Here is a 16,601-nt window from a genome sequence, read left to right as displayed (position 1 = left end):
ATATAATGAAGTAATATAATGTTAAAGTATAATTTTATCTGTTTTGTATTAGTTGAATTATTTACACATTTACACATATATTTCTTTCATATATTTAGTTTAATCTTGATTAGATTATTACATACCTACGTATTCATTTAATTATTTTATCACAAATGCCACTTTTGGCTCTCTCAGTTTAGGAACCAAAAGACACGGCTCTTTTTTTGAACGAAGCCATATGATTCGGATCTCGGAAAAAAAGCCGGAATTCCCATCACTACAGCATTCTGCTCCCCCGGAAGCACATCTATTCACGTGTAGCATTTTTCAACCTTGAAAAACAACGTAATAGAGTTGCTAGCATTTTATCTGTCTGATTATATTGCTACAGTGATGTCAGTAACAAAAATGGTGTAAGTAATAAGTGTTTATTTCTACTAAATGATCTGAGACCTCATTGCGTAATGGTAGTTACCATTTGTTTCAATTTTGTAATCTATCAATTACCTACGGTTGGGCTCTAACATTGTGCTAGCCCTTGTCTTATGTGTCCTCGTGTTGATTTTGGTTTTGATTAGTTTATGTAAAACTCTTTAAACGTGTTTTATGTTCTTACTTTTAACTGTAAACTGACTGCAAGAAAGTAGTTAGCATTAGCAAGCTAAGCTAAAAACAGTCAACACGGAGCTCTAATTGCTTAAAGTTGTACTTTAGAAGAATATGTTTTCTCTTAATTACGTTAAGCGTCGTTCCGAATTAGGTTCAGATAACAGTGCGGATTTAAGAGACTCTTGTAGGCATATACTTTGAGAAGAGCGCTGTAATATTTAACATTATTTTCCGTAAATGTTAAAGATCACGTGGCTTTAGATAGGATAGGATAGGATAATCTTTAATGTCCAAATGTGGTTCTGCAGGGAAATATTTTACAATTTTTATCAGAGCTGCTAGTGACTTTGCTGCGTTCATGTCTTTGTACGAAAACACTCAACTCTGCTGTTGATTTTTTTTTTAAACATCTGTAGATTTGTTTTAAAAAGCAAATATTAATAAACCCAATAGCTTATATGTTTCCGGTACCTGAAAAGTATGCAAATGACTTTGCCTCGTATCAATTATTTTCATATGTTGACTATATAAAGAACCAGTATGTTTTGTCATAGAGAGGGGAGCTTGTGCCGTCCTGTCAGACATCATGTAATAACATCATAGCACCTAAATGTTTCTTTAATTAAGCATTTATACTCAGATTTAAGAATACTTTGTTAATCCCCCTCATAGAAATTCCCAACTTACAAACCTTGCAAAACCATAATTAACAGTTAATGATGCATAATCAGTTTCAAGTGAGCAATAATGTTTCTGAACACTTTGAAGAATAGCATTACCATAGACACTGGCTATTGTATGGATTGTAGGAAACGATTACAAATGATCACATTTAGTTTTTGTTTAATTTAGACAGCTTAACATTAAACATTTGTAAATAATTTATTTCCATTTCTCCTCTTTAAAAAATGAGAGGATTTTTTTTAAATATATACATTTTCTTTTTAACATTTGAAAATATTTCATGGTTTCTTGTCTCGTCTCAGCTACCCTCTGTACCAGTTGGGAAACCCCCAGCTGAGGATCTTCAGACCCAGCTGGTTTCTGACTCTGGTGAGGCCTGGAAAGGAGCAACCTCCTGACACTGTCCAGTTTCGTATCCCAATGGAGTAAGTTTTTAGTACTAAAAATACTGTCTCATTGTATCAGGAGGTTTTTGGATAATCATGCCCCATTATATTGACTGTTGTATAGCTTACTAAAAAGCTTTTTTTTTTTTTTAGTACAAATAGCAAACTTTTGAGGTGACAGAATGTACAATTTTTACTGTACTCAGTTTTCAAAAAACAAGATCACAAGAAGGAATTACGCAAATCACCCCTTTGAATCTGTTCTTTGGAGATTATAAAAAGTCAAGTGAAAGGTTTCTTTGTGTGGCTCTTGTTAGTCTAAGTTGATCCCCTCTGTGTGTTTTATATACATCTCGCCCGGAACGTTAACTGGAGATGGGGACCAGCAACCCTCCCGACCCCACTAAGGGACAAGGGTGTAAAGAAAATGGATGGATGGATGGATATGTATATATAGACTTGAATGTTATAATGTTAAATGTTTTGATGAAGTTTTGAGTCTACATATTATAGCCTCTTTAATTTGAAACATGAGTGATTGTTGCCTTATTACTGACATTTATTGATTTATTTCACTGTCACTGCTGTCCATTTGGCTAACATGCAAGCATTTTGAGGGTGACAGTTGGGGTGTTAAATAAAATGTGAATTTAACTGTACTGGCCACCAGATGGCATGATTGCATCAAGAATAGAAAACAAAGTCAAGAGTGAACTGTATGTACTGTACAAATCTTAAATATTTGAGCACAACAGTTTCAGTGATGTCATTTGAAAGGCTCGTCTTGTACAAATCTTAAATATCTGAGCACAGCAAATATAGGTGATGATTTTCAAAGTGCTTTTCTTTAGCGAGATTGTGGGAGTTTAGAGGAAGTTGTTGACAGCAAGATGTCAAACATCAATCACCACCAGAGGAGCCAATACTAACACCTCTGAGAAAAAGAAAATGTTCTTGAACGTTCTCCAAATGTCATATCTAATGCAGTATGCTAAATGTTTTACCACAAGACCACTTCCAGGGTTTAGCATTATATTGCTCCTGTGATGAATTTGTGTAAAAGTCCAACATATATAGTAATAAATGCACGCAGAGTTTTACTTTGATGGTTTTGGACAGGTCATATTCTGCGATGAAGCTCTTGCGCATGCCCTTACCAGTCATCCCAACTGCAGATGAGCAGAGTTTTGGGTACGTCTGTGAGCCAAGGTTACTGAGGCTTGTAGTGTTCCTCAGGCGAAGAGAGGCCCAGAACCCATGCTAAGGAGAAAAATTGAAGTTTGCAGCAGATCGTCTATGTGTCTCTGGTGGGGTTTAGACCATAATCTGTTCATCCAGGTGCTTGGCCTCCCACTCTGATTTTTGCCTCCTCTCTGCCAAACTCCTAGGGTGCTTATGTAATTGTGTGTATGTGTGTGTGCACGTGCACCGTTGTCAGTGTGGGCGAGTCAGTTAGTGAGAATGGTGTGCGTCTCTGTGTACACATGCACAAAAGTGGGTAAGTGCAGGGTGCATGTGTGTTTTGAAAAGGGTGTGTGATGTTATTTTTCCTTCCAGTCTTTGATGCCTGCGAGAGGTACACAGCTGATTGATACGCTGCTGGGGCCTCATTGTGCGCTCAAAATGCTGTTATTTTTCTGTATTTATTCAAACATGTAGTATGAGTTCCCACGTCGAGAGACGATGACACAAACTAAATATCACTCCCACTCCCAGCTTATTGATGAGTGAGTCAGGGAGGCAGTGAAAGCTGTTGTAGGCGTGGAAGCGTGAGTACACTCTTGAACTGAGCAGCTGTTAATGAGAGCTAGTGATGATTGTATCATGAAGCCAGTTGGTACTATAAGGCCATCTTCATTTTAATGACACCCCCCGGGGTTACAGTCCATCAAAGTATCCATAACCCCTTGAACTTCCGCACATTTTGCCACATTGCATTGGCAAACTTCGATATATTTTTCATTTGGAGTTTATCTGGTAGTCCATCACAAAATAGTAATGGATTATGAAGTAGAATGCGAAAGAATACCTTTGGCTATTGAGAAACGATTGCTTGCTGGAGGGCTGGTCTGTGTTGAGGTTTTAAATTTTACCCAGTTGCTAACGTTTGCCCGTGATGCATGCAATGTGCCACATTGATTGTGAAGGAAGGTACTCTATGAAACTCACCAGAAATTGTATGCGCTGCAAACAACCGTACCCCGCTCTTGCTCCAAATCTAATTGCTCAATATTTGGAAACGTGGCCAACATGGACTGAATGACTTTCTCCGCTGCCATTGCCAAACGACCACTTAATTTATTCCTAAAGTTAATTTTATTTCAACTAACCGTACCAATTTCAACATTAAACCCCATCTACGTATGTTGTTTTTTCTTTCTGAAGTTGAAGGAGTGTGACTTATGGACAGTCTCATGATTTCTCTGCTTTGGCCGCTCAACAACATTTTTTTTTTAATATTTCATGATCTACACCTGTTATTTCTGACCCCTATTTTGTACTGTGTTGACCTCCTCAGTTTATTTTGTTCAACATTTTTCTCATCTAATTGTCAAGTGCTATTGTTAGTTTCTGCCCTTTTCTCTAATCTTTACTTTTTTCTGCTTTCTTAAATACTACATATCTAAGACCAATCTCTCTTGTTTGAAACACCTGGGCAGTTTTTGTTTCCTTTCAATTCTGGTTCTGCCTGTGGGAGGGTAGCATTTGTTCATCTTTATGATTGTTCTCGAGCCTTTTGTGCACTGTAAGTATTTCCTCTCTGCTCTAGGACATCATCAAATTTCCAGGTTTACACCCACATATACACACACTCACACCCCTCTTGTAATCTCACCTGGCAGTGGCCTTAGGCCATCGGAGTTGAACACAATGCATCGCACAATGGCAATCGCCCACCATAAATGTTCCACTTAATCTCATTGTTGAAACCAGGTCATTGTTTGGCCTAATGATTTTTGAATACTGATTGCTTAAATCCACTCCCTCTGTATGAGTGTAACAAGCTTTATAGAACTGTCTTTATATAAAAAGTTCAGTCGCTCCTCTGTTTGGTGTTTTGCTGAATGATTATAAGACCCAAATACTGAACAATAAATGTAATCCTTCACACGCTGCTCTTTTACTCTAATCTTCTCAACTGTCTCTTCTCTCACCTGAAGTCTCAGGTTCCCCGATGGCTTTCCTCCAAACAATACCTATTATGATCTTGATACTTAGTGTTGAGCAACTTCTGCACATCTATTGTTCTCCGCTGATGGGAGGGTAAAAGTAGAGAGTGTGCATATCTCAACCCTTGCCTGACAAAGGGTAAACCAACAACGAGGAGCGGCTTTCTTTTGCCTTTCATCTGCGCTGAGCACAACTCTCCTGTTTCTGTTGCACCACTAAGCCACTTTGATACGATGCACATCATAAGTGCACATGTGCTGCGTGTAGCTTTGTTTATACAGTCGCATTGGAAAATTAAGTCACTCCATGTGGTTCTCAAACATCTTTGGAGACAATTATTGTGAAAATTTGCAATACAAAAGAAAATGATTATTGTAGCTAAACAATTAAAGGAGAAGAGGGAAAGACGGCTTAAAAATTTCTTGTCATACATAACTAAAAAAACACAATGTGCAATATTTTGCAGAATAAGGTGTGCCCTATTTAAACCTCAGTATATAGTCTTTTGTGCTTCCGACTGGGCAAGGTGAAAACTTTTGCACTCTAAAGCTGCTTCTCCGTGGTCAAGTTTCACTCGAGCTGGTTAATGTCTGGTTCAGGTTGGTTTGGAGTGTGTTCGTTGGAGTCTATGCCGCTCTACTGTGGGTGTGAATATGGGTAGGAAAGTGGGAACGCACGGGGGCTCTGGTCATTGCTCCGATGTTTTTATTTTTTTATTTTTTATTCTTTTTGCGGTGACACTCCACAATCGAGAACCTCGAGGTTGTGTTTTTTTTTATGGACTCACATCTATTTCCGTTTTTCTTGCCGAAATTCATTGTTGGCCCAAACATAATTTAAAAAATTACAATAATTTAAATTAAGTGCATTTATTTAATTTCCTTTTGGGAACAATAAAGTACTCGGATTAGTTGCATAGTTTGCTCTACGTACAAATCTATCTGTATTGTGACAATTTTTTACTTATTTTTTTAATTTGTAACCTTTTTGGATTTAGGTAATGCAGTCAAAAGACATAAACGATAGCCAAACATGAGAGAAAGATTCCAGACAAAGACTAAAATGCACATCACACCAAACTAATATTATATAAATCTAGTGTTTGACGCTGGCCGATGTAAAAAAAGAAAAAATTAACTTCCACAGAATGTTGACCAAAGCTGCACTGTTTCTCTCTTCTTCATTGTGTACGCATTCTTCAGAGAGAAATCACGGTCCACTGCTCCCGAGGTTGACTCATGTGCTCCTCCAGTTGCTCAAGGTGACACTGACGATTACGCTCCTCCACACTGCGGTGGTTGAGATGTTGCTTCCAGTTTTCAGTGACGTAAATCAAAAAAATGCAGTCTGCTGTCAATCGAAACAGTTGCGCGTAATACACAACCTGGTGTACTTCTCCTGTTAGAAAAACACAGAAAAGTCGTGCAGAACTGCGAAAGATCTGCTAATGGAGATTCATCCGGCCGGGACAGGCTGAAGATGAATGGTTTTAACCCGCTCCCGTGGATGAGCCGCTTAAGAAAACTCTGAAATTTGCCAGACAAACACCACGACTTCTTCAATCACTTTTGGACAGATGAGTCTAAAATTGAATTATTTATGCACCAAAGCAGAATGCATGCTTGAGCGTTCTGCTTTGAGGTTCATTTCCAGGAAATGAACCTACCAGATGTGAAGTGTGGAGATGAAGGTGGGCACATTTGACGTTGCTAGCTCACAATTATAAAATTCATCCAGAAAATAAATTCTTTGGCTAACACAAGGTTATTTTTTTTTTCTTTCTTTCTTTCTGGCCCCCACTTAAATCACATTCGTCAGAGATTAATTAAAAAAAAGTAGGCAGTGGTGTGTCAAGATTTCTTAATAAAGAACTCGTTTATTTTTTCACATTTATATAATGTGTTAAGGGAGGTCATGTATTGAGACACGAGATAACATTTTGTATTTAAACATCATTTAAAAGAGTCCCGGTTGAGTTTGTCCTGAGCTTGGCATGTATCATATATCATGATGGTATTTTCCATTAGTCTTATTGCACAATTTTTCTGTATTAGCTCACCTAAGAACAATTTAGTTTATGAATTCTGTCAACAAATTAATATCTGTGTCAACTTAAGCACTGTTTGGCTGTCACTTATTTGATAAACGGTTTTCTCGGGGAACGTGAGCCTCATGGTATGAGATTCTTCCAGAATGCAGTAAGTGCCTGTCGTCTGCAGCTTTGCAACACCTCCATTTGTTACGATGTCCTCCTCCCTGTCTTTCCCAGGGAATTCTTATATTTCATTCACCAACCAGTAAAGCACTATAAAAAGCCTCAAAGTAGATTTAACCAAACTTGTATCAAACAAGGAGCCACATAAAAAGCCTTCCAGTGGTTTGCCAAGTCAACTTGCTAAAACAGGCAGCCTTTCTTAAAAGGAATCGTGGTAGCCACAAGAGTCATGAGGGTTTCTGAATCATCCCAGTGCCAAGGAAAGTTCATGTGGAAGTAAGGAAAGGAAAACATGACGTGAGGAAACCTCCATTCCTTGTTTCATATTTTTGCTCAGTTCTTTAAAAAAAAAAAAAACTAATTAATTATTCCCGAATAAAACAATCAACACAGAGCTCAAACCAGGGCGCACAATGGTCCAGGCCACTGCAAGAGTTTAATATTGGTCCATGTGTCGTTTTTGTCAGAGCAGTATTTGGTGCCAGGGGTTCAGTTCCTCTGTTTTGAGTTTGTGTACCTCAAACAATGACAGCAGTGTCAAATTAGTTGATTTAATTGAGTTATTGCAATGCTCAGGGGAGAACATCCAAGGACATGGTGTGTGTGTGTGTGTACGTGCGTTTTTTGTGAGCTATCAACTATTTAAATGAGAGCGTGCTTGTACGTGAGTTTTGTTGGGTTATTGTTTGTCTAATAATTAATTTCAGGCTGTTTCTCCTGGTTTTACAGAGGTATTTTCTTAATGAAAAACTAGGTTACATGATAAACTTGTTTAATTTAGGGAAAGAGTTGCGTATGCATGTTGGACAGGGATGAATGAAATAAAATTATAATAATTTTTCTTACCTAGCATGCTCTTATTAAGAGTTTGGATTAATTTATACCTCATATTTGACTCTACTACCAACTAGGGTAATCACAGCTGTTGCACATTGTGTCTATGGGGGTCAACACTGTCCCCTGTCAGTGCAGCATCGTACTGTCTGCTTCACCCTGTGTACATTACTGCTGATTTATGGCCGATCAAAGAGATCAAATATGTCGCGCAGAGTTATTAAATATTTTCGGAAGACTGCAACATTAACATGCTGTACATGATGTCATCAAACATGTGCATTACCGATATTAAGACAACCGGCAATGGGCACGGGGCCAACTGTCTGAAAAGAAATATTGGCGTTGAAATAAATAATTGTAACCAAAAGTATTAACACTGACTGAAATAAATATATTGAAAAGTTTTCCATTGGAAAAAAAAAATGACAGTGAAAAAGATTAAACCCTAAATCAACTACAAGTTGTATTAAATGAAATTCTGAAACAACTGACTTACAACCAAGTTTTGACACAGAGTTTTATTTCCGCTGACGCTGTTTATCAGTTGCTTGCTAATAATAGACCTAGAAATGCTTATGGGTCCACTATTGCTCACACTTTTTTAAATTCTTCTGTTTGAGCTTATTATGAAATGGGCTTTGACATATAGAACATGCTTGAACAGTTTTTTAGGACGCTGACAATAATTATCAGCTTTAAATGTCAACATGCTCAGTCAGCCCAGGCTGCCAATCATAGTGATCTTTAAAAAAAAAAAACATGGGATACAGCTTGCCACTGCTTGTGGGTTCATCAGATTTACATGCTGCTTCATATTTGTACTCTCATTTGTCCAGTGTTGGGCGCTAAGTTGATCACACTAAAGGGGTCTGGCATTCACATAGTCACACCTCAGAGTGAGCTCATCGTTTTCAAAATATGAATCACCACGCTGACCAATAATTCCACCCAAATGGAGGTAGACACCAGATCGTCATTGTTTCACACAATATTTATTCGACTGCCCACTCACCATCTGCCAAACCAATTGTGTTGTTGCTTACTGTATGAAAGGGTTTACATCAGTTTGCCTCCTCTGTGTCTTCAAACGGGTTATTTTAGGTCAAACTTGCAGTTTAAAAGGGAATTCCTATGCAAACTTGAAATGTATACATTTTTTTTATCATTATCAAAGTCTAAAGTGAAAAAAGGAAAAAAAAAACCACTTTCTTGTTGCCTTTAGTTCTAGAGAAAGAATCATGCAGGTCTTACATTGATTAATATGTATTTTAGTTTTGGTTAGCCACACCAAGCCTTGATTTGAACATTTCAGCCATCAATGATTTGACCTTTGACTTATTGACTGAATCTACACAAATTTATTAAAGACTAAAACCAAGTCTAAGGCTGCAGTTCTTGGGGGTTCCAAGAAAGATATCAAAAAAGGATCCAAAGGTCATAAATGGGTCTTTAAATGAGGTTCATTTGTGGTGGGACACTCCAGCCCTGATTTGGCAGTAACATGGCCCATGTACCACACTCTTAAGTTTCACCATTTTGATTCTTTTAAATTTATTTTGAAACTACTGAATATGGCAAATACTTCTACTCTGTTGTTCAGAATGTTATAAAAATGACAGGGAAAAAAATCTAGAAAGTGTAGTCTGAAAAAATACTGGAATCTTGAAATGAAAAGTGTGCAGTTGTATTTTTGCTAATAACTGTTTAAGGCAAGAAAAGCAAAAAAATAAGCTTTTTTTTTTGTACATTTTCTCCAAAAATATAATAGTGCAAAGGCACTTATGGATAAAATTATTATGCAGTATTTGTTGGCAATAGTGCATCACTGAATGTCATTTAAAATTAATCAGAGCTGCCCCTGCCCTCTGTTTCACTTCTGAGTTTCTAACTGTGGCCTTTCACCTACTTCTCTCGTGCTTTTGGAGCACAGGTGTGCATGAACCACATTAAACTGTTGTAAATGATACCCATAATCCTCTCGGGTTAGCATGAGTTAGCAGACATTTAAAAATAGGAAATATCTAAGAGCATGTAGATTAATGCTGATGAAGGGTTGCATTTAAAGCAGCTGATAGAGATGTATGGTCTAACCTGTAAATTGACATACTGGCTGTGTTTAAGCAACTGTTTTAGTGAGATAGAGTCCAAGGTGTTTTTCTTTTCCTTTGTGCACACAGTCATAAATATCTCCCATTTACACTTTTTCTCAAATGATGGAACAGAATGAGTTTTGAAAATGATTTTTGTCATCAAGTCCAGTGTTAGCCTAAGCTTGCTTGGCAACAACAGACCAAAATTGAACCTTAACACTAGTTTGTGTCACCTGATTCCCTTCTAGGTTTTGTGCCTAGAGTTCTTTCATCGTCTCAGTCGAGGAATCTTTCTAGCATTTGCGTTTGCTTATAAATATATACCAGTTGGTGTGGAACGATGCCTTCGGCCTCAGCAGTTGCTCGAGACTGGTTTTTATTCTTAAGAGGCAGAAGTGTGAAAGGTTAGCTTATGGAGTCGGGTGGATGTTTATACTGGGACGATGATCAGATGTTGCCTGCATCATTTTTAGGGACACCACACCCTTTGTCTAAGTTTAGCCTTGTTTATGTACAGTTGCAACTTGACATTTTCTCCTCAACTTTCAGCCCAGGGCTTTTTCCAGACTATATTCCAGTTTGTAGCCAAGATGGGAGGCTTAAATTGATTGAGATTTGTGAGGAAAAAAGTTTTCTGATACAACATTGCGTGTTGTAATCATATACACGAATTAGAATACATAGTAGCAATGAGCAATATGGACTTGAAGTTTTATCCTGATACTTTGCAGTATTTCTTGCAATGAGCATTAATAATTTGTCACTGCCAACAGCCAGTCTTGCAAACCAAATGTTGGTGAAAAACAAAGTCCAAAAATAATTTACTTTTTTAATTTAGTTAGATTACGTATAAAGATTCTACCTTGCAAACCTGCAGATCAGAAGTTGAACAACGGCTAGTTAACTGATGTTGAGGAAATGCACCCAGACTCTCTTGTCATTGTTCTTGGCGATTTTTACAGTGCAAATCTTTCCAATATACTTCCAAAATACAGATAGCACATATTGTACCCCAACAGCGATTTATAAACACACTGGACTACTGCAACACAGCTTTGAAAGATGCATATCAGGCTGTCACCAGGGCCAATTTGGGACTTTCTGATGCCTGCTTCATCTCATTCCAACCTATAGGCAGAAACTAAGGACCTCTAATCCTGTTGTCAGGAAGTTGATGGAGCAGTCTAAGCAAATGATATAGGCTTGTTTTGAGTTGACCGCATCTATTGAAGTGTTTCTGAAGCTTCAACCACAGACCTGAATGGGTTTGCTGAAACTGTCCATTCTGACAAACCTCCTTAACAGCTTCTGCTGCAGGTTTGGAAGGCAGCCATTCATACCTCCTACCAACTCATCCACATATCACTCTGACACAGGACCTCTCCTTACACCAACCTCTCTACTCTCCTCAGACCCCCTACCTGGACTTAAGGTCTCTGATGAAGAAGTGAATAGGCTCTTTTAACATCAGAAGACTAAGAAAGGGACATGAGACCTACTTGGTAACACCTGCATGGTCTCTGGCATACAGGCAGCATGTAATGACGTGGTGCTGTTTTGTACGCAGGAGTCCACCTCTAAACTGTACGATAGAACGCATCAGACAGTAGAAACAATCCTTGATATAAAAGTAATTGAGCTAAAACAGCCAGTCAGGTCACTGGGGTGGAACTGTCTTAATTGGTCTCCGAAGGCGCGTCTTCGTATTTTTGTATTTTTCTAAAGTATTTAATTTCTTCTTTGTGGCTTTGGTTTCTGATGATTATGTTGAGATGTTGAGGTGATTTTATGCAATTGATTGTTTGAATAAAATTCTGGTTGATTGTGAAGTTGAACAGTGACTGTTTGTCTTTATGGTTTCACTTTTACACACAACATTAATGGACTTGGGGAGACGAGATAACAACGAGCAACAGGCAGTAAATATCTCGTTTCCCAACAGTGTCCATAGAGACAGGAAGTGGCTCATCTGGTCCACTGGTGCTGTCAGAACCACCTGTACTCAACTTGCTTGAGCCTGTATGACCATTGATTTCCATTAAACCCCTTTCTCAACAACACTACAACTTCTGTGCCTCCCTTATGGTTCATAGGAGCTATCCTTTCTTGGGTGCTGAGATATTTCTGAGACATAGACACTGTTCAGAAAATAGGCACAGCAGAGACTTTCACTTCTTGTGACAAAAAGTACAACCCGCCACAGGAGCTGCTAGTCTTTTACACTGCCGTTTTTCAGTCTGTTCTGTGTTCATCCATCACTGTGGTTTGGCTCATCCACAAAATGGGACAGGTCCAAATTGCAGTGAACAATTAGATATGTAGAGAGGATCATTGAGTCTGAGCTTCCCTCCATCCAGGAGTTGTAAAGGTCTAGGGTTAGGAAAAGCTAAAATCTCTGCACCCAAAGTCAATTTCCTTGTTTGTGTTCACAAACTTGGCAAACAAACATGATTCTGATGACTTATTCCGATCATAGTAACTATTTTTGCCAAAACACAATAAACTATATGCTACTGTTAATACCCAGGGAAATAACATTAATTTGTGCTTTCTAAGTGCATGTACACTGATTAAACAAACTGAGTTTTACTGAAACAGTGACTGGAACAACTTTCGTGTTTTATTTCAGCAGTCTTCAGTCAATATTTCTGAGTACTACAGAAGGTTTCTCAGCTAAAAGGGACTTTAAATTACTGTATTTTCTGCACTTATAAGGCTCACCGGATTATAAAGTGCACCTTCAATGAATGGCCTTTTTTAAAACTTTTCATATGTAAGGCGCACCACATTATAAGACTCATAGAATAGACGCTACAGTAGAGGCTGGAGTTACATTATGCATCCACTAGATGGAGCTGCACTAAACAAAATGTCAACAAAACAGTCCGACTCCGGTCGGCGAGGAGAGCCTTCCGCGACTGGGCCGGGGCGTGGCCGGACGATGGTCACCCTTCTCCGTTCGCCAGCATGTTCGTGGAGAACGTGGTGCTAAATGACCTGCAGACGACCTGATTCTAGACGGTCGGTAGGTAGATAGGTCAGTCAAACTTTATTAATAGATTACAAACCAGCGTTCTGACGACTATCCCAGCATGCACCGCGCGCTTCTTCTTCTATGGGCGAAAATGAAGTTGGCGGCTGCTTACTGTAGTTGCTAGACCTGTTGTGGCTCAATATTGGTCCATATATAAGGCGCACCGAATTATAAGGCACACTGTTGGCTTTTGAGGAAATTGAAGGTTTTTAGGTGCGCCTTGTAGTGCGGAAAATACGGTAGTTCTTATCTAAATTGACTATTAAGATAAATGTGTTCATCTTGTGCCAAATTTGGTGATGAAAATGGGGAGGGGGAATATTTGCATCTTTTCTAACAAATTAGTATGTAGACCTTCTCTTTGACCACAACTATGATGTGCTGTTCTAAAATTCAACTTTTACTAAGTTTAACTGACTATGTTGGGGCCTCTTAGTTTGTTTTTATAACTCCTTGGTCTTGTCATCACAAGGAATAATTGTTTAACTCTATGATTATATACCTGAATGTTTGGGGTAGTTGTCTTACTGTATATGGGATTAATGTAACCTTCTTTATACGTTAGGAGAGAGGGAACATCTGCCTGGAAATCATCATCTGTTAACAGCTAGTTTTGATTTACATCTGGACATTTAATCCATTTCAAGGAAAACACAAATGTTTGAGTTCCATGTATCATCTTTCTCATGTCTGCTTTCATTTCAATTCATGCTTTTTCTCACATGGACTAACACTTTATATTTTACAGACAGTAAAGAAAGGCATTCCCAACCTGGAGGAAGTTTCTTGCTTGTAAAAAATATGTTTATGTCTGCAAATAGTTTTGTTTATATGTCAAGAATAAACGCTTTTAGCTTTGCTCTCCAAGGAAGGAGGGGGAGAAGGATCACATTTTCCCCTTCTTTCTTTGAAAGATGCAAAGCCTTTTCCAAAAAATCTTGTTAGCTGGCAGCTATTTAAAATGATGTTTCTTGATGGGGTTTTTTTTTCTCAGTTCCTGAGCTATGTCAAGTACCTATTCATTAACTACAAGCATAGTAAAAGACATGAGTGTGCCAAGACCTCATGTATACCATCTGTTGGTTTGTGGTGACTGGATATCTGAAGTGTTAAAAGCACTGCTTATTTAGAAAACGTTCTTCTCATTAATCAGGATCAGTGCTCGTCCTGCTAATGATCCACATGAGACTCAACAGACCTCAAGCTACTTCCCTCTCCTCCAGTTCCCTGACCCTGCTTTCTAGGAAAACCCACCTCTCTAAGCAATTACTCTTTCCAGCTCTCATGGACTCAAGTACCCCTGGTCACTCCGCTCTGCTTTGCTTCCCTCTGGCACACTCTCTGTGAGATGGTGGTTATTGGGAGAGGTGGGTGCAAATGGAGCAGAAAGGCTCATCTGCGTGTTACATCTTGGGATCCTTCGTTCTAAATTGGCATAGGAAAAAAAAAAAAGGTTCAATGAGTGCTCTCCTGCAAGCATCTGCATATGCACCCTAAAAGACAAAACATTATAACCATCCACCTTCTATTTAGAAGATTTTGTGAATTTGGGCACAATAAAGCTTACACTGACAATATCGTCTGCTTATTGATAAGTTTTACAGACTTCAGCTTTTATGATTGTATCTGTAAGCAGATACAATCCTTGAAATTGTTGAAATTACTGGAGTTGGTTATGAACAAACTCAAGCACATCCAACTTAATTGTTTGAAGGAAAAAAAACAAAACATTTGTGATGTTTATTACCAAATAAAGTTCAAGTTGTATCGTGCAAAGTCTCTTGTTCTGTCACCAGTGGACGACTGAGGCTCAGTTGGAATAGTAGTTGTTTTGCTATCTAAAAATTGTGGATTGTATTCCGGTTTCCTCCTGCCACATGTCAAATATTCCCTTTTGCAAGGCACTCAACCTCAAGTTGTCTGTTCATTTGTATCAGTGTATGCATGTGCGCAATAGGTTAGATTTCAGAGTAAAGTACTTTGAGAAGTTAATATGATTAGTACTAGATATATTTGCTAAATGAATTTATAACATTTCCAATTTACAAGGTCTGGCATGCTACTTTTAGTTGTAGGGGATGATTAGTGGACTGAAAACACTAACAGTGCTGATTGGCCACTTAGTACAAAAGCATCTATGCACCACAGCCAAAGAGTTGACCATTTGCAATATAGTTTATGGTGAATATATTTTGTTAAGGTGCATCTTTTTTGCTTCAGGATGTCGACAGAAGAACTGTAACTGACTGGTGAAGATGTAAACATTACTACCATTGATTTCTTCCTAAAAAAAAACGTAACTTACTGTTGAACCTGAAACAACTACGGTTACTAACCTTGAACAAATTAGAAAAATTCTCACAATAATCTAAAAGTAAACCATTTTATTGAAGTCGAGCAGTAGATGAAGAATTAAAAGACCAAGATGTTTTTGTGAAAAATGTCATATGTTTCTTGTCTTTAAAGGTTTTATTTTTATGTTTTTACCTTCTATATATTTCTAGTTAAAATGTTGCTGTTTGCACAGATTTTCTAACTAAAAGCATAAAGAAAATCTAAGTGGGAGCTGAGAAGTTCTTTTGTATCTTTCACCAAACGCCCTCAGTTGTCTCAAATCATCGTTAACTCAGAGATCTTAATTAACAACTCATTCCTTATGAAATGAAAGAAAGCCCTTTGTAATTTATGTAATCAAATATGGAAACATGTAATCATTTTAAAGTCGAGCCTACCTTTTTCCATACTGTCAAAATGCAAACATTGTCTTTCTACTTTACTGCAAGCTTTGCCAAAGTTTAACTTATTATGGAGGAACAGCAATTGTTAGTTACAGCATGGAAACAAATATTACATCACTCTTTGGTACAAAGAGTCTTTGTTATTCACAGATGGGATTTTCCTCAGGCAGATCTTTGCTTCATCTTTTATTGTTACTGAACACTCAAGGTGTCGAGCTGTTTGCTTTACAAACAGCGAAAATTACCGTGTCCTACACTGTCAAAGAAACATATGAGGTGATAGAGGACACCACATCCGAGGCTCTCTTGTCAGACCACAGCGTCGCTATTAAGCACTTTGTCTGACGCATTTGAGAAGGGCTTTCTACTGGGCTAATTCAATTGACTAGATTGATTAGCAGTTAAAAGCCTTTCTTCCTCTGGGCAGAGGAATCTGTTCCCAGTGCTACCCAGTGGGCTACCTTGAGCTAGGCCAGCCCGCCAGATCAGTTGGTGCCAGGTCCACTTCCTGTGTAGAGTTTCACTGGGCACGATCAATACTCCTAGACAGTTAATTGGATGAACACTGACACTCACATTTCTCCTCTCCCCACTTTATGGTCCATTCAGCAGGAGCTGAATGGGTTTTCACATGAGTGTCCTGTCCCTTTACAGCACATGATATAACTGCAGAGATTATTGTAATGCAGTTTGGAAATGGGCTACATTATTCCTATATTAAGGTCGATTAAGAGAATGCGCCGTTATACGATGAAATGCCGTACCTGAATGTGAAGTCGCAGCACACATGTATTGATGGCACTGAAATTGTGATACTGCTTTGATCTGTTTTCTCTTTCCCGTTTGTTCTGAACA

The 16,601-nt window shown here is 38.3% G+C and overlaps 1 protein-coding gene across 1 annotated transcript in view; it reads left to right on the top strand.

Annotated features, from left to right (window-relative positions):
* Positions 1-263: 263 nt before the first annotated feature.
* mrpl23 (mitochondrial ribosomal protein L23) overlaps positions 264-16,601 on the top strand; it is a 43,220-nt gene continuing 26,882 nt past the window's right edge. The window contains exons 1-2 of the mRNA XM_015056213.1: positions 264-395; positions 1,578-1,700. Coding sequence (XP_014911699.1) covers positions 376-395; positions 1,578-1,700 — 143 coding nt within the window. The 5' untranslated portion in view covers positions 264-375. The remainder of the gene's footprint in view (positions 396-1,577; positions 1,701-16,601) is intronic.

This window comes from Poecilia latipinna, unplaced genomic scaffold (genome assembly GCF_001443285.1).
Source record: "Poecilia latipinna isolate Pla-1442-1.1 unplaced genomic scaffold, P_latipinna-1.0 Scaffold1365, whole genome shotgun sequence".
NCBI classification, from domain to species: domain Eukaryota; kingdom Metazoa; phylum Chordata; class Actinopteri; order Cyprinodontiformes; family Poeciliidae; genus Poecilia; species Poecilia latipinna.
Note: the sequence above shows the minus strand (reverse complement) of the source record. Positions and strands in the feature narration are given on the sequence as shown.